Here is an 18,272-nt window from a genome sequence, read left to right on the forward strand (position 1 = left end):
GGCCAGGTGGTTGTACCTCGATGGTACTCATGGTGGGTCTCCTGATCTGGTAGAGCCATCTCTCTATGGTAAAATGAAATCTGTTTAATACCAGAGTTAGGTAAAAAACTCATGAAACTCTTCATGGACCACGAGAACATTTTCCTTGATTAAAAACAAAAAACAAAAACGGACTAAACAAGAATGGAGCTAACATACTGCTCTCATCACAAGTTATCATTTCAGCCCTTCATGATTGCCATCCTTCATATTGCCTCCGGCCTTCCTTCCAGGATTGATGTTCCTAGGGAAATATTTATTTGATAGATGTATGGTCCTCTCATCCCAAGGCTTCAGCCAAGTTTTCAGGAGAATCCCTCTTCTCACCTCCTCTTCCAAGTCTTATTAGGGTTTTGCTTTTAAGGAAACACTAGATCTTGGTAAGATTTAGGGATTAAGGGGCATGGAGGCTTTATGTGGGTGACTATGCTGGAAAAATCTACCTTCTCTTGTGAACGTCCTTCCTGACAGAGGCATTCCACATTTCATGCTAAATAAACCCTGCCTAGGTGTCCTGGGTATAGCCAAGTGTGTCTGTGTGGCAGACCAGAGAACCCTTCAGGCATAAAGAAGGAAGCAGGAAGACCACCCTACCTGGGTCTTAGCATGGAAATCGTACTTGATTTTCTTCCCAGAGGAAGTGTCTTGTATCTTCTGCTAGGCTGATGAACTGAGAACATATTAAAGTGACTCCAGTGCAGGAGTGAAGGGGTGTGGAGGGGGGGGGAGAGGCGGGGGGGGGGGAGCAAGTTATGGAGCTTTCGGATGCATGGCTGTGATGAGAAGATCATAAGGAAGAGTCTAGACAAGTCCATTGGGCCTGTGAGTCCTTTCAACTTTGACCTTCCGCTGTCTCTCACAGGTTATGTGCATCGGCCTCTGTCCTCTTGCAAAGGGTCCTCCCCAATCATCCAAACCTACGTGGACGTCTGTAAGAGGACACATACTCTCGGTAACCAAGAGGAGTAACAGGCTTGCACAGGGCTGTGGCGATCCTGAGGCGAACACCATGGCACACAAAGACATTGCATCGGCTTCCGAGTCTAGATCTATAAATATATTTATTATAATATAACAACTTAACAATAAACATATACTATGTACAATACCATTACAGAGAACCCTGTTTTATATCATTCACAGAAATAGCCAGTTTTGCTCCAGTGTGATAGATGAGGAGAGAAACAGAATTTCAGTGTCATCTGCGGAGTCCTGTTGACCACTAACACCTCCCTTGGAGGCAGACGCACACCAATGCTCACATTCGCCCTGCCCCAGGCAGTTAGAAATTTGTGCTCCAGTCCTTGGGTTCACACTTGCACCCTGTTTGACATAAATACTTTTTAAATGACATACAAGGTATGTAGTTTTGTGCTTATTACTCTTTTTTTTAAATAATAAATAATATTAAAAACTGCATAACGAAGCTCGGTATCTTTGTCAGGTGGGAGCCACACTTGGGATGCTGGACGCAGGTGCCCGTCGGTGAGGACTGGGATTTTTGTGTCGTCCAATACTGAAGGATGGAAAGTGTGTCCTGTCTCTTTCTCTCTGCCCAAACGGTTCTTATCGTGAAGTGACGGCGGCGGTGGCGGCGGCGGTGGCGAGCGGACTTCCCAGGTAGGAAAAATGGCGTGTATTTGGTACTAACTTCAACTAAACAGCATGGTGGCAGTGGCGGCGGCGGCGGCGGCGGCGGCGGCGGCGGCGGCCTTCTTCCTGCCCTGGAATGGAAACTGATGACCGGGTGAGGTTTGAAGGTCTAAGGACTAATGGGAAGGGCCTTTCTCTTTTGAGCCTCGTCCGGTTCTCTTTCCTGGCTTCCCTTTCCTCTGGTCACTGTTACAACGAGGCAACAAGAATGGTTGTTCTCGCGCCCCGCAGGCCGTTGGCTGTCATGGCTCGTCTAAGAAGGCTGTCCCCATCCTGAGAGCTCTTGTGGTAGGTGCCTTGAATATATAGCTATAAATATCAAAAATAGTCTCCTGTGCTTTGTAGACATTTCTTCTCCCTCCCGCCCCTCCCTCCCTCGCCTGGGCCTGGGTCCTCAGCTTTACCTCATGGAGGGACAGCTGGAACTGGTGTCAGAAGCCAGAACTATCTTCTTCTAGGGTAGACCCTTGCCCCACCGACAATGCCTCCACGAGGCATGGTCTTCCAGGGCTGTCTGGGAGTTAACTTTTTCCAAAAATAAAGTGGGGGCATGGCCCATCTCAGGAGAGATCCTCTATTCTGCACACATAGAAAAATGAGAGCGAGTGCCCCGCCCCGTGGCTCTGGCACTACCTACAAAGAGCTTTGGGAAGTCCCTGTGTTATCCCTCTGGTGGCCTCCCCCTCTCGGTACTTAAAAATAGCCTTTTGTGTATCAAGAAAATGCCTTGGAAATCTAAATAATTCATACTGGCTAAGAGAAAGCGAGCACATCCACCATGTCCCTTTTGCAGCGAAAACATGGTTAGAAAAACCCGTGAAGGACAGGCAGCTCTTCCCAGCGATCCCTGTGGCTGCCAGCCCTGGCTGGGCACGCGCAGCTGGCTCTCTCTCCTGTCTGGTGGCCACCAGCCCCCTCCTAGGCCTTGGTGCTGCACGGTCCCGTCCTTCATCTTTTTTTTTTTTTTCTCTCGGCCACTTGAATGTGTAGATTGGTTAAAAATGAAACGAAAAGTAGGAATCAAAGTGATAAGGACACTTTGACCTTATTCCCAAAGAGCCTGATGCTCAATATTGTCACAGGATAACTGATCTATGGTGAGGGATTGAGCTTGCTCTGCAAGAAGGAAAAAAAAAAAAACCCAAAAACCAAACAGCTTCTCTCCCAGTTGAAAAATATGTGAAAGTATTGCACCAGGCAGAGCGAGCGCCCCCCCCCTGTTGAGAGCAAGCGCCTTGGCTGGCCAGCGATCCCTGGCTCCCTCCGCGTGTTCCAGGTTCCTGCTGCCCGGAGCACAGCGCTCCACTTCACCCAAAAGGCGAGGATGATTTCCTACATTCAATGTAGAGAATATTCGAAATGTTGTTCGCGCAGTGAGTTTCTGGATTGTGTCGTGTGGGCCTCTCATTGGTGTCGAAAGGATAACCATGGTGTGTGGGCATGGTGCCTCACCAGACTTGTCCCGTAGGCTCGTCCTGGGCGCTCTGCTGACGTCAGCCGCTTTGAATGTACTTCTTTATCACGACGCAGCCGTGTCTGAACACAGGGCAGGGCATGTGGGGCAGGAGGGTCCATGTGTTGGTTGTGGGCTCATAGGCTTCCATGTTGCCCAGGGCTGGTCCCTCACTGCTCACGATGCCTCCGGTTGCATAAATTTTACCATCGAGTACCACAGCGCTACGAGAGGAAAAGCCGGGCGGAGAGTTAGGCCTTGAGTTTCCATAGTAGTTCTGGGGACAGAATCCCAACACTGTCCTGGTTAAGGGGGTGTGGGGTCTCCTCACTCTTCTTTGCCACCTAACCTGGGCTAATAAACAAAACAGCAAGGACATTTTTTTTCTACAGGAGCACTTGGGATGTCTGAGGTACTGTTCTGAGGGTAGACAGGCCCGTTTTCATTAGCCGCCTCCTGCCTGCTCTGCTGAGAAGGGGGTCGCTTCTTACACAGGTGCCTGCCCATCCTTGGGCCTTTACTGATCTAGGGACAGCTGCAAAGGGGGTCTCTTCTTACACAGATGCCTGCCCATCCCTGGGCCTTTACTGGGCCTCGTCTTACTGTGCCTACAGAGCCTTCTGAGTGTTCACACCGAGTTGGGGATGTGACTCAAAATGCCAAGAGACAGAACGATGGGTCAGATCTAACCAAGTAGCAGCCCTGCGATGGGGAGGCCCTGCCTCGCTGCCCAGGGACCTAAGAGTGCCACTTTCTTCCTGTTTCCTCAACACATGTGACCGGGGTTGCTACCACCTGTAACTCAAGGGCCAAGCATGCTCTGAGGGTGACCAACAGCTCTGCCTGGACCTGTTTTCCTGAGTGACACTCGCTGACTGGGACCTGTTATTCCAGACAGCTCTCCCAAAAGCTCGGTATCCTGCCTTTTCTGCATTTCTTTAAAAGTACCTTATTAAGTGTATTCATTGCATTTTATGTGTTTGGCTTGCATGTATGTATGTGCACAGCATGCATGCCTGGTGTCTGCAGAGGCCATCGGATACCCTGGAAGTGGAATTACAGGTATTTGTGAACCTCCATGTGGATGCTGGGAATCTAGCCCGGGTCCTCTGTAAGAGCAACAAGTGCTCTTATCCACTAAGGCCTCTCTCCAGCTCTGTACTTCCTAGTGCTTTTCCGCTGTTGCTTCTAGCCATGTTTCTAGCCTCGACTTCTCCTTCATCACTCCATCAAATGGCTGATTCTTCTTGACTATTTCTTGAGACATGGACCCAGAAGTTTTCCAAGACTCGACTCACATTTGCAAGGTCCTGATCGGAACACATCTCGACTCCAGATTCCTTATCCGACACTGCGGCTTCCCTAGTGCTCCTTTCTAGTTCCTCGCTGCTCTGGGCTTTCATGTCCTGTTTGTATCGCCGGCCATCTCCCTGGTTCTCTCACAAAGGCCAGCTTCCACCCAACCCCTGGTACTCAGTGTTTCCTGTGACTCATCGTCTCAGGTGAAGCATGGGCCTCTTCCTCACCGACTCAGTAGTCCAGACGTCACTGTCAGCAACCGAAAAGTCAGACCGTGACTGCGGTTGTGGTACTGAGGGATGGATAGTTCAAAACCCGAGGAACCAGAACGCCACCAGGAGCCTGGCAGTTCTCTGGTCTGAACACCAGAGCTGATAGAATTTTCTAGGGCTGGGGGAGCTGTGTATCCAAGCTGTAGTAACATCCTGGGAGTTAAGAGTTAGCTTCTGTGGTAGCTATGCAAACAATAGGTGCTCAATAAATGCTTCTTGTTCCCATTACTGAAAACTTAGTCATTGCCTCTGCACAGACAACAAGGAATCTTCGAAAGAACCTGCTATGGCATTGCCAAGAGTGGAGTGTCTAGCCCTGCTCTCCCCCCCCCCCCTTATTCCTGTTCCTCTTAGAATGGTAAAGGAGATGGCCAGAAGAGCAAGGACTGGTGTCTCACAGACCTGGGGTCAGGGTGCTAGGAGCCGATCTGTGTTCTACCTCTTCTTCCTCTATGTGCTTGCAAGTCAGTAGCTTTTGAGTATCTTGTCTTTTTTTTTTTTTGCCTGGGCCAGCATGGGGCTCACACATGAGAGCATTCCCCGTCATGAGGAGGGCCAGTTGTCCCTACCTGCCTCTGGAAGGCACCCTGGGGTGGGGGTGGGGTGAGAGCCGGCCTGGCTTCTCACTGAAGGGAGGGTGCCATGGATGTCTCTTCCAGTGTGAGATGAGGTCCTAGGGAGGCACGGTTTGGGGGTCCTGGGCCAGCTGCTATCACAGGATCCTATCACAGCTGCTCTTAGGGGTGCCATACTGTACTCTAGGCCTGACATCCATTTCTGTGGTGGTGGTGGTGGTGGTAGGGGGCGGTGAGGAAGGCCACCGCTCCAGGTTTGCAGTTGTGTTTTGGTTTGGGGAGGGTGGCGAGTCCTTGGAATCCCACTTCCGGTGGGTTCGCCCATGCACCCCGCCCCCGCCCCAACTCCTCCCCCAACCCCGGCTCGGGTACCCCCCCCCTCACCTGCAGAACTGGCGAGAGTGGTTCATGTTCGGGCCTGCCTTGATGTTGCCCTTTTCTGGGTCGTAGATGGTGGTGGCTCGGGCGTACGATCCTCCCAGGATGAAGACAAAGCCGTTGAGGGTGACAGCCGGGGCATACTTGTTGTCTGTGAGGATGGCAGAACCAGGTGGTCAGGGCAGGCGGTCTTGGCCTCCCTTCTCTCTCTTTCCCAGCGGCGTTCCCCACACCAGTATGTCACTGGTTGCCCTGAGGACAGGCTGGGGGACAGGAGCAGCCCGAACCTTGACGAACTGGCATCCTGGCTGCACTTGGGCTTTGGGGCTACCTACTACCCACCGCTAGACCTGAGTCTGCAGACTCTCTGGGCTTAGCCTGATTCTATCTGGGATGTGGGACTGTGCGGGGCGGGGGGGGGGGGCACTGGGCTGGACTGGGGAGGTGCCAGATTCTTACCGATCATTGGGGACTCAATGAAGCTCCACGTGTTGGTCTGTGGCACGTAGGACTGAAGGACGCCTGCGGCTCGGCCTGCCTCATTGACCCCACCAAACACGTAGACCTTGCCACCGCACACGGTGGCCGCGGCTGAGTGCACTGCCTTGGGCAGAGGGGCTACCGCCTCCCATTGGTTCGTGATGGTGTCGTACCTGCGAAGAGGAGAAAGAGACAGACTTTGTGCAATGCAGGCCACAGCCCAGGGAAGCAGCACCTGGGGGAAATCCAGGCCTTGCTCCAAACTGGTTCTATAGGCCTCCTTTTGAGCTGCAGTGGGGCCTTTTTGCTGCCTGGCCAACCTCTGTGTAGATCCTGCCCTTGCTTACATAGTGAGCATCCCTGTGGTGATGGTGTACCCAGAATCTACTGGGGGAGATGATTTCTGCCTCCAAGAAGCTGCTGGCCCAGTGGGGAGGACAGTCACATCAAACATGCAAAATCCAATGGTCATGAAGGATGGTGTTGAAAGACCCCCACTCCATTATGAGGATATGGGGTGTTGGGCTGAAGTAATGCCCCCCATAACTTAGCCTAAGAAACGCCATTCTGAAGGAAACAGAAAGACAGAAGTACACAGCTGTAACTAACTAGCCATCCGGCCTTGGGAGGGAGAGATAACTGTGGCCAGCCATCTGGCTTAGGGAGGAGATAATTGTGGTCAGCGGCCTTGGGAGAAAGACAGTTGGGTTAAATAAAGATATTTTATGGCGGGCCCCTGGCCTTGAGGAATAAGCAGCTGGCCTGGGCAAGGCCAGATCAGCCACACACATACGACCCCAAGTTCACCCTGGCCTTCTTTGAAACAACCAATAGGGACCCTGTAACTATGCTTCTTGCTTCTGTAGCCGCGCCTCTGCCCTGGAATCCCATAAAAAGTCCCCTTTGCCCTAGGAAGGCGCGCAAGTCCTCCTAGAGACTTCGCCCCGGGTACCCGTGTATCTAATAAACCCTCTTGCTTTTGCATCTGATCGGTGGTTTCGGTGTGTTCCTTGGGTTTGGGGTCTCTCCTGAAGGAAGATCTCCTCTGGGGGTTCTTTCAGTGTGGCGTGATGATGAGCGAGGGGACCAACATGCAGCCGGCAGTGCCCCCCCCCCTTCTCTCATAGGTGCGCTTAAGCCTCTCTGGAGAGCGGCCCAGGGCTGGTTCTGGAGGGGTGAACGCGCTATCACTATCAGGCATAGGTTGGACAGACGCAAATGGGTTCAGGAAAGCGTGATGTTTGAAAAAAAAAAAGGCCCCCAAAGGGAGTGGCACTATTAGGAGGCGTGGCTTTGTTGGAGTGGGCGTGGCTTTGTTTGGGTAGGCGTGGCTTTGTTGGAGTGGCCTCGGAGGAAGTGCATCACTGTAGAGGCAGGCTTTGAGGTCTTATATATGCTCAAGCCACACCCATCGTCTTAGACCACTTCCTGTTGCCTTCGGGTCGGGGTGGAAGAATTCTCAGCTCCTTCCCCAGCACCCTGTCTGCCTGCAGGCTGCCTTGCTTCTCGCCATGACGATCATGGACTAAACCTCTGAACTGGAACGTGAGCCACCCCAGTGAAATGTTTTCTGGTGTAGGAGGTGCTGAGGTCATGGTGTCTCTTCACAGCAACAGGAACCCTGACTCAGATAGGAAGCTAATTGAAGGAGAGGGGACAAATGTGGGCACAGTGGCATTTGAGGGACATCTGGAGTCGTTCAGGATGACTGGAGGTAGGGTAGATTAGAGGGCCTTCTGTGTGCCAGGCTTAGGGACTTGGTGTAGGGAGCGGTGGGGAAGCCCTGCAGGTTTAAGCAGGGAAATAACACAATCAAAACAGGAGAGAGACCACTGTGGCTGCAGGGTGGGGGGAAGGTACTTCTGGGAGGAGGCTGGACGCTTGATGAGAAGCAGGCGACGGGGTCAAAGGATGAGGAGTGTGAGGGACTGGGCATGGGAGGGGTGAGGAGAGGGGTACGTTGGCTGTGGGGATGTTGTAGCTAAGAGGGACCGGACTACACGGGATGCCTTGGGGGTGTGTGTGTGTGTCTCTGTATTGGAAGAACTGGTCGGCGGCTAGAGGAGAGGGAAGAGTCCAATGGTAATCGGCGTCTGTGGGTACATGTCAGCGCTGTGCAGCGGACAGCTGGGCATGGAGATCTGGGTTGAATTGTTCGCTTTGGGGGTCACCAGCACAAGATGGACATGAGAGCTAAGGAGTGTCCTGGGGAGTCCAGGCGGTCCTGAGGCTGAGGACATGTTGGGGGGGGGAAGGGTTAGCTGTGAGGGGTAGAGAAGCGCTCTCTTCGAGGGCAGTCAATGTCAGTCAGCAACTCTGCCTAGAAGACAGAGGACCTCACGTGGGGACCGGGGTGGGGGGTGGGGTTAAGGCGTGAAGTCTTGAGCAGGTCATGGTGTGGAAAGAGATGCACACAAGGCATTGTGTGTCGGAGTGGAAGAGGGCGGAAGTACATTGGAGAGAGAGACTGGGTGGCGGCGGCGGATGCAGACTTCTGAGGAACCTGAGCCACGAAGAGGGCAGAGATGGGGGTTCTCAGAAAGGAACATGGACTCCGGGGACGGTGGGAGGGGGGGTGGTAAGTAGAATGCTCACCAGTGTTTACCAGCCACCTCTCTTGAGAAAAACATCCTCCAAAACCCCTGCTGGTTTCTGTGATGTAAGCCCTTGCACCTGCCTGACCCCATCAGCAGGATGTGGGAGTCCAGGAGAAGAGCCTGTGCCGTGGTGGTCTAGACTCTCTCCCCCCACATGCAGCTCTAACAGTCATGTAAAACCCCAAATAGAGAGCAGGAAAATGCCGTGGCTAGCCAGGAAGTGATGAATTGTGAGGAGTGGATTATCTGTGTGTTAAGATGGAATTCTAATTTTTAATAATAACTGGGTCGCACAGTTCCCCACGTTATCAGCTGCTTCTCCTGAGCCTATTGAAATGAACTCTGGCGCAACACTGATTTTGTTTTAATGCCTGTGGGGGTGGGTGGGGGGGTGGGTGGGGTGTTAAGTACATTTTTTTTTGTGTGTGTAGATGGGATGAAGCCCAAGGGAATGAGCAAAAAGTTAACTAAACAGCCAGACTCCGAATCTGTGCATTCTGCATCCATAGATGCAGGCAGTTAGTTGTACATAGGAAATAGCTAAAATTGTATCTGTATCGAACATGTACAGATTTTCCATTATTTCCAAAAGCAATACAGGATAACGGCTCTTTACATAGCACTTGCATTGTGGTAGGTAGTGTAAGTGGTGTGTGAAATGATGTAAAGGACCTCGAGTCTGCAGCAGGCTGTGCACAGGTATTTGTATGTAGATACCATACTGTTTTATATGAGGACTAAAGGGCTCGCAAACGTGGGTCGCCAGGCATCCTGAAACGAGTCCCCTGTGGGTACCAGGGGGACTTAGCAGTATAAGCAAGAGAGGATGGCAACTGAGTCCCAGCGCTCGGATGCTGACCTCCATATCCCCCCCCCCTGGAGTTTAAGGCTAGCCTGGGTAACAGATCCTACTGAGGGAGGGGGAAGGGAGGGAGAGGAAGATAGACTGAGAGGAAGGAGAGAGAGAACCCACAGCTGGGGATCACAGGGAACCCTGAAGAGCCCTGAGCCCTCCCTTGCAGTGGGTCGCTGTTCCAGCTTTGACCTGGAAGTACTACCCCCATTGAGGTGGCTGGTAACTGTCACGCCTACGAGGCGGGGCCGAGAGAGGAGCCCTTAAGACCCGAGATCCAGATGTGCCGGCTCTCGTGGTTCCTGGATCCTGGACGCTGGAGGTAGACGGAGCAGAGTTCTCCAGAGAACACCCCTGGACTGCGCTACACCTTTCCTGGACCCTGTAACCTATCCCTTCACTTGTAAGTTGCTCCACAAAATAAACCTCCCTTTTAACTACGTGGAGTGGCCTTGATAATTTCACTAATACTCGCTCACCCCATGGTTTGGATCTGTTATTTGCCTTGCAGAACGCGACAAAGAACTGAAGACCCCTGGGTCCTGTGAGGCTTCTTCTGGCAGACAGAGCAGATGCTAATTAAAAGGAGTTGTGTGCAGGGGCAGAGGAGAAAGGAAAATGGAAGTCGAAGACGTCACGGCTGCAGGCGCATGGCTGGCGTTATCCGGGAGACATGAAAGGTGCTTGGTATCTTTGTTGAGAGAGGGATCCGTGAATCCCAGGTTGATCTGGTACATCCTAAGCAGCCAAGGATGAGTGTCCCCTCTGAGACCTCCCCAGTGCCGCCGCCCTTACAAACGCGGACAACCATCCATACTTTATGTAGCGGCGGGAATCAAACTCTGGGCTGCCTGCGATTCTAAGCAACTATTGTCCCTCCAGAACATTTGAGTTCTTGATCCAGGGTCCCCTTTACTCTGGTAAGCGGGAGGTGGGGTGGCCAAAAGTAGTCAGGGAGCTTGTGTGTGGAATCTGGGCTGTGAGGAGAGAGGAGAGCCCTTGCTTTTGAGAGGAAATGGCTGGTAAGGCAGACCCTAAGAGTGCCTTGCTGCATGTAGGGCTGGCTGGAGGCTTGAGTCTCCAGTGTGTAGCAGGACCACGGTAGGATGCTAGGACTTTCCTTTCCAGCCCCGGGGAGACGGGGAGGAGAAGGCAAAGCTGGACAGATCTGCTTCACATACAGTGCAGGATGAAGTAGCAAAGAGAGAGGAGAGGTCTAGACACGTGGAGGCAAAGGAGGCAGGAAACAGCTGCTGGGATGAGCAGAACCGGAACTAAGCAGGCTGGCCAAGGGGTTGCTGTCCCTGTGGTTTGCTTTTGGAGGACAAGCTCCATCAGCGCACTCGCCAGCATTTCTGTTCGCTGTTCCAAGGACCTAGCTGCCCTCAATGTTCCTGCTTGACTGGAGCTGCCCCAGCATTTACTGTAGACCTACCAGCAGGGTACCTCTGTGGCTCCTCACTCCATATGTGTCTGCACCCAAAGCATGGGCCCAAGTTTGCTCACTGTGACACCAGAGATTTTGGTTAGCACATGGCTATGACCAGCACACGTCTCTCATGCTTCCCCTATGAGCCTCCTTTGGACAAGAGCCATCATTAGCTCAGAGCTGGGTGCTCTGGGAAGAGGGTCTTATGTAGACTGTGTTTCTGGTTCTTGAGTGTGTGGGGAAGGGATAGCCAAGTGATATCCACTTCTGGACTTGGATATGCCAAAGTCTCTATGGGGCAGCAAGGGCTGATGCTATTCAGTTGTAGATGGATGATATATAGCTAATACGCAATGGAGTAAGTGTCTTTTTGGGGTAGAGTCAGAGTTCAGATACCTTTTTTTTTTTTTTAAAGCCAATATGGCAGCAAGCCAAAAAGCTCCCACAGAAAGAGCTGGGGGATGAGAAAGATTATGTGGTTGTTAGCCCTCAGTCTTTCGGCATAATGACACATTCCGCCAAACGCAAATTTCCTGAGAGTTTGTTATTCCAGGTGGCTGATTGCCAAGCCATGAGCCCTCCCGTCAGCTCAATCTGTCAGCTTCCTGCGTAAGAAGGATATGCTAATGACATGCAAATGACCTAGCTGAGTGAGGCGTTCCGCTATCATTTATGCGGTAACCACAGCTCCTGCAATATATTGCTGTAAAATATTAGACCCAGTTATTTATGTAATGATATAATACAGGTTTGTCTATGGTGCTGTTGTTTTAATCTATAATTATGTAATCTTGCTCTATTCCTGTAACACAGTAATGTAATATAATTATAATACGCCGTATATCTCATTCATTATCAATATAATAGCCATTTGTACCATTAGTGCTTGCTGTGGAACAAAGCACCCTCACGCCTGTCCCCATTACACTGACCTTCCTGTCACCCTGAATTGTTATCACCGCTGCCGTGTGGCACAGAGACTGACTTACCCAAAGGGGGTCTGCTCCTGGGGTAGCGACTGGGTGCCTCTTCCCCTACATGCTCTACCCCCTTGCATGGGTACCACCTAGGGGTCTTCTAGCCTTTGTCCTAGCTTACAAGCACGGATGACGGGCCGAGGGAGCACTCAGGGTCCCTCAGCTTCTCTGTGCTCCCCAGCTGCTCTTCCATCCAGTGGGCCGCCGGGGGTCGGGGGTGGGGGTGGACTTAAGTCTCAGGTGCCTGGTGCCCACATTTATTTTCCAGCTACCTGGAAGGCTGAGCTCCTTAGGGAAGGGCCAGTATAGGCAGTAGCCCCCTGGGACCTTGGAGAATTGCTTCAGGGCCCAAGAAAAGAGGATGGGAGCTTCTCTCTCTCTCTGTCTCTCTCTGCCTGTCTCTCTCTCTCCATCAGTGCGTTTGATCTTTCAACAAATCCCTGTATTTATCAACAAGTAGAACTTTGCAAAACGAGTAATCAGCATTTTAGGAGATTAAAAATAGCTGACGGAAGCAAAGCAGGATGACATCCGGCGTGGCGGACTCCTACGTGGAAAATGTCGCCTTGCTCGTGTGTTTATTATTGGCTGACAAATGACTGGAAGCTGATGCTTCTGGGGGAGTGTAGGGGTCCACCTGGACGTGCAGCAGGTCATGCTGAAGACCCCCGGTGTTAGGGCTGGTCTGAGTCCAAGCACAGTATTAATATGCTCATAATCACCCGGGGATTTCCCATTATCATCAAATCAATATGACAATTAAATGTTGTTACCAAGCCGTCTCTGCCTCCACTTGGGGGACTTAAAAGCCCACAGTGAACATTCAGAACCTGTCTCCCTCTGAAACCCGTCCTTGCTGGAACATTCATCAAGTGTCCAATTAGCCACCCAGGGGGAAGAAAAAATTCAAATTGAGGGGTATGTGTGGCTTCACCGGCAGAAGGATGTCACATTGCAAAGTCTGCTTTCTGGTGGCAGCTAACGGTGTGAGCCGTGGTAAGGGAAAGAGTGAGTTATGATTTTACTGATTGTAAGTGGGGCTGTTACCCGAGGCTGGGGGTCAGCTTCGTGTATCATTCTCTGGGGCACCAGTTTCTTCTGAAGCAAGACTGAGGTGGTCTTGTGCTAACTAACGGTCCTCTCAAACAGGTCCCAAGCATCTCTTTCTAGGTGATCTGCCCATTCTCTGATGAGAGCTGTCTCCCTGGCTCAGAGCAGGAAAGGATCTTGGCATTTTCCCCTAGGGCAGTACCCCGCCTCCAGCCTCTGGCCCTCAGGCCTATGCCTGACTTACACCACATCCTCAACAGCCTGGCCGGGGTGGGGGTGGGGAGACAGCCTGAGACTTGTAACAAAGGGCAGGCTAACCTCGGATCTGGAGCTCACTGGCTCATAGCTTTCCTCGGGAGAACTCTAGAGGGCTAGCCAGACTGTGCCCTTACATTGCTAAGTTGGTGGGTGGTCTCTCTTCCCTGCGTTCCTACCAATTTCCCTGGCATGTGTGGGAGGCAGGAAGGATGCGTGCACCCCTTGCTTGGCAGGAACAAAGTGGTACAACCACTGGCATGGCCCATAGTGGGGACATGGATTCCAGCTTTTCTTCTGATTTCTGAGATGTCTCTGGGCTGGCACTTGCAATCTACTGTGTCCCACTAGCCAAGCTCACTCATGTCCTTCCATGATTGGACCTTGGGCTATACCTGTTATACCTGAATGGATGTTGACAAGAATGTCCTCTCTCGTGACTCTTTACTACGCATGATGAGCTTGGAATGGGCCCGTCTGTAGGCCACTGGCGTCAGGTAGGTGTTGGAGGGGGGAGGCGTGATGTGATGTTAGGGTTAAGCGACTTCGAGAGGTGCCACCGGCTCGGGGACTGTGGCTGCCTTACCTCTCCACGTGGTCCACATTGCCTGCCACTCCAAGTCCCCCGAGCGTGTAAATCTTCCCATCATAGACGAGACTATTGTGGCGGCAGCGAGGGACAGTCATTCTGGAGACCAGGTTCCAGTTATCCAACAGGGACATGTAGCACCAGACATCCGCCAGCGTCACCCCTGATTCCATACCACCTGTGGACAGTATGGGGGGGGGTACAAAGAGCAGGCGGGGGGCTGAAGAAGGGCCCGAGGACAGGACGCCCAGCTCCACGGACAGAGGCAGGGGGAGGCTTCCTCTGCCAACCAGATAGATGCTCTGGGCCCTTGGCCGGCCTTCCGTCCTCGGCCCGGTGTGTGGGCAGAGGTCCCTTTGGGAAACCCGTCCCAGGTCCTGCCCAGCCCTTGGGAGCCTCACCTGAGAGGTAGATGTTGTCCCCGGCACTCACTACACTGAAGAACTCTCGGTCATAGAAAGGCAGCGAGGCCAGGGGGTACCACTTGTTGTTCTGTGGATTCCAGCAGGTGACAGCCACCAGTGAGCGCTGGGTCATCCCCACCATCTGCCGGCCCCCAACCAAAACGATGACCTCGGCCACACCTGCGGGGGGGGGGGGGGCGGACACGGATGGGCATCCTTGGGACACACCCTTACTGCGTCAGCGTCTACTACGCCTGGCTCCTGTCTGGGGGTGGGGGACCACCTGGAGCCAGCTGATTCCATGGTATCTTGCAATTGGGTGGGTGGGTAGGTGGGTGGGTGGGGAATTTGGGCATGTCCCAGGATACCTGCAGAGAGGCGGGGCCGGGTTCGGGGTGTCTGCATCTCCTGCCGGGCGTGGGGCAGCATGTGGTAGCGTTTAGCCTCATTGACCAGGTCCCGGCATGCTTCCGATGACTTGATGAGCTCTTCATTGTCCACCACATTGAGCAGATAGCTGGGGTGGATGAATGGGAGGCGGACAACCGCGAGGAGCTCTGCTGCGTACTGTGGGACAGAAGAGGCCGGATTCTGCTTAGGGGAAGCCACCGCTTGGGAGCTGACTGGAGAAGGGCTTCCTGTCTGGGTCTGGGGTGTGTCTTAGAAGTGCGCACGCTCCAGCCGGTTACGCTAGACGAGGGGGAGGCATGGCGGGCTGACTGGAGGCGTGGTGGCCGCAGCTGGCCCCAGACTAGCCCCTCTCTCCATCCCTCCAGCCTCTCGTCTCCACCTCCCCCCCACCCCCATCTATGTCGTGGATCCTGACGGCACATCATGCTGCCAGGCGACGACGGACACGGGGAGAGCAGGCGTCTTGCGTCTGGAAGAGGTGGGAGTCTGACAGGAACCAGGTGGGAGGGCCCAGAAGAGCTTAAATGAGACGATGATTGTCAGGTGACGGGGGACACCTGTGTGTCCTTAAGTACTGCAGCTCCTCAGTAGCGTCACCTTGTCTCATCTTGGCTTCTTCTTTATCCTTCACTCAAGGCTTCTCCTGAATTGATGGGGACTTCCCCTGCGACGGGCAAACCGCTCACCGCTCCACCCACTTGTGTTTTGTCCGGAGAATGACTGGCAGGAGTAATTGGGAGCCAATAGATGGCACGTTAAGCTTGTTATCCTGCAGCCGCGGAGGCTGATGAGACCCTTACTTCCGACCGGGGTTTAGCCCGGGCTGTGGATGTGATGCTGTCGCTGGGGAGATGATGGTGGCGGTGGGAGAGTTGCGGGCTGGGAGGTGGGGGAGAGTGGAAAGCGATGTGACATTTGAAGAGAGTGACATGGGGCTGCTTCTTGGGTGCAAAGGGTCCTTTTGGAGGGATGCAGCAGTTAGCAGACGGGAAGCAGCGAGACCAGGGTCTCTGGGCAAGCCTGCCTGAGCCCATACCACACTCTGGGCTGTGGACGTAGACGTGAGGGTCCTAGAGAACTATGGATGGCAGTTACTGTCCTTAGCCACACAACGCCAATTCCTTTCTTTGTTTAAAAAAAAAAAAAATGCTTCCTGCCAACCTGATCCAATGCGGAGGAACCCACTCCTCATGGACCCTAAGGACCCAGTGGTGGGTTGAGGTGGGGCAGGAGGCCATCCATATCTCTCTCATCCTTGTCTCTAATCTTCCCCTCCCCTGTTCCCCGCCTCCCCTTCCTTCCCTTGAGTCAGAGGCTGAAGCTCTCACTAGGCAGTCAAGTCTGGCCTTGGATATCCCTAGTCTTCCTGCTTCTACTTCCAAGAGCTGGACTAAGAGGCACGTGTTGCCGTACTTGGCCGTGTCCTTTTCATGCCCGATGAAACGCGAGGGCCTTTCTGACCCATCACTTGATGGCTTCGGCGTGTTCTGGGGTCTGGTTCCCCTGACTCCGTCCCAGCTGGTTAGGCTCTTACTTCCATCATTGTCCCCATTTGCTGTTTTATAGGCCGGCCCTCCCAAGGGTTTCCGGCAGCTGCCCCGACTTTCCGGCTCCTTCCTACAATAGCCGGTAACAATTCCCTTCTGCGCAGGGCCTCCCGCTGGGGCCTTCTGGGTAGGAACGGGCCTATCGGCTCCCCGAGACTCAGGTGGCTATCTGGGGGTACTGCTGCGTTTTCTTTTCTCCTGTGAATGAACACTCCGGTTTTTCCTGTCTCCTCTGGGAACCTCACGTTCTCTCCTGTCGCACACTCGGTCGTTTCCCCCACTTCCAGAATGGTCTCTGTTTGCTCTCCACCCACTTGATAGCCAGAGTGTGTGCTCTGACCTCCGGGGGTCCCATATACCCTGCTCAGGCACCCACTTTCCTGCGAAGAACCCCGGTACCTCCCACCCACACTCTGTGTTGCCTTGGTAAACCCGGAGACTCATTTTAGGTGGAGTGGAGGTCGTTAAGAGTGGAGGGTTTAAGCCGGGGGTGGGGTGGCGGCGGCGGCGGCGGCAGCGGCAGCGGCGGCGCGCGCCTTTAATCCCAGCACTCGGGAGGCAGAGGCAGGTGGATCTCTGAGTTCGAGGCTAGCCTGGGCTACAGAGTGAGTTCCAGGAAAGGCGCAAAGCTATACAGAGAAACCCTGTCTTGAAAAACCAAAAAAAAAAAAAAAAGAGTGGAGGGTTGTGTGTGTGTGTGTGTGTGTGTGTGTGTGTGTGTACGTGTATGTACTAGACTCCCTCTCATTATTTCCGACTCCTATACAATCCTTGCTGTTGAGACATGCAGCCCTTCCCCTTCCTCCACCCTTGCAGCAGACCCCACCCCTGCAGGGACTGGGTGCAGCAGGCCTACCTACCTGCGCCCGTGCTGCTGGGTCCTTCTTGATCCACCTGATGACAGTTTCATAGACCAGCTCCTCGGCCTTGGTGTTGAGACTGTCATTGGAGACGTAGGCGATAAAGTCATCCTTCGAGATGCTGAGGATCTCCTCCTGGGCCGCCACCTCGGGGAAGATCTGCAGCGCGAAGGCCTTGGCCATGTGGTAGAGCTCGCTGCACTGCATGGCCTCCGCCATGGCCAGCACACCCAGGCAGTTGCTGGCGGTCAGCTGCTTCTCTAGGTGGGAGGGGGGCGGGAGAGTGAATGGTCACTGATCGGGGAATCACCTGAAAGGATCACCTCTTGTTCCCATCATCATCATCATCCCTGGACCTTCCTCTGAACCCAATCCGTTTCCTGGTGACCTGCCTCCCGTGACTCTGAGCCTCAGATCCGTTCCCCAGGTTTCCCTCTGCCCTGACTCCTGTGGGCCTCCCAGGGCCTAGTTCTACCCCTGCAGACCATAGCAGAAGACCACAGCTGTGAGGCATGGCATGAGCTGCCTCCCTGACTGTTGGGGGTTGGGGGGAGCTGGGGCCTCAGGATTTGGGCCTGGGCTGTGGGTAGCGGCCACTTTGAAACTTAAGGTGTCTTCCATCATGACAGGCATGCCTGAGGTCACAGACACCTTTTTTTAAATCTTGTAACACAGCAGCCCTCACATGTCAATCCGCTGTCTCCCATGGCCCTTAGATTCCCTTAGTCTACCATCTAGAACCTGGGGTCTGGTAGCTGGCTCTTCTGAAATCCGGCTAATGGCTCTTTCGGGCTAGAACTGGGTGTGTGCCCCATCCTGCCGCTATGGCTCCTGACCCTCCTGGATTAATTAGCTCCTTCCGAAGTCCTCACTGATCTGCTCCCCAACTCTAGCTTTCCTTTCTGCATACCACACCCAGGCTCTGTATTTATGCGTGTGTGTGTGTGTGTGTGTGTGTGTGTGTGTGTGTGTGTGTGTGTGTTTTATATGTTATGGTATGTGTGAGGCTGTCCTTGACACCCCCCCTTACTCCACATCTCCCAGCAGAGCTGAGCAGCACCAAACTGTAAAGCAAGCTCTAGGCAGGAAGTCTGGAAGGTGAGCCCATCACCAATAGCCACGTCTTGCAGAAAACCAGCTCTGGGATTCCA

General features: G+C 53.3%; 1 protein-coding gene across 1 annotated transcript in view; it reads right to left on the bottom strand.

Annotated features, from left to right (window-relative positions):
- Positions 1-1,083: 1,083 nt before the first annotated feature.
- The window catches only part of Klhl29 (kelch like family member 29), a 309,174-nt gene continuing 291,985 nt past the window's right edge, over positions 1,084-18,272 (bottom strand). The window contains exons 8-14 of the mRNA XM_028875573.2: positions 17,122-17,381; positions 14,672-14,870; positions 14,301-14,483; positions 13,897-14,077; positions 6,129-6,322; positions 5,676-5,820; positions 1,084-3,369 (exon numbers count right to left, since the gene is read on the bottom strand). Of these exons, the coding sequence (XP_028731406.1) occupies positions 3,186-3,369; positions 5,676-5,820; positions 6,129-6,322; positions 13,897-14,077; positions 14,301-14,483; positions 14,672-14,870; positions 17,122-17,381 (1,346 nt within the window). The 3' untranslated portion in view covers positions 1,084-3,185. The remainder of the gene's footprint in view (positions 3,370-5,675; positions 5,821-6,128; positions 6,323-13,896; positions 14,078-14,300; positions 14,484-14,671; positions 14,871-17,121; positions 17,382-18,272) is intronic.

Source organism: Peromyscus leucopus, chromosome 22 (assembly GCF_004664715.2).
Source record: "Peromyscus leucopus breed LL Stock chromosome 22, UCI_PerLeu_2.1, whole genome shotgun sequence".
Lineage (NCBI taxonomy): Eukaryota > Metazoa > Chordata > Mammalia > Rodentia > Cricetidae > Peromyscus > Peromyscus leucopus.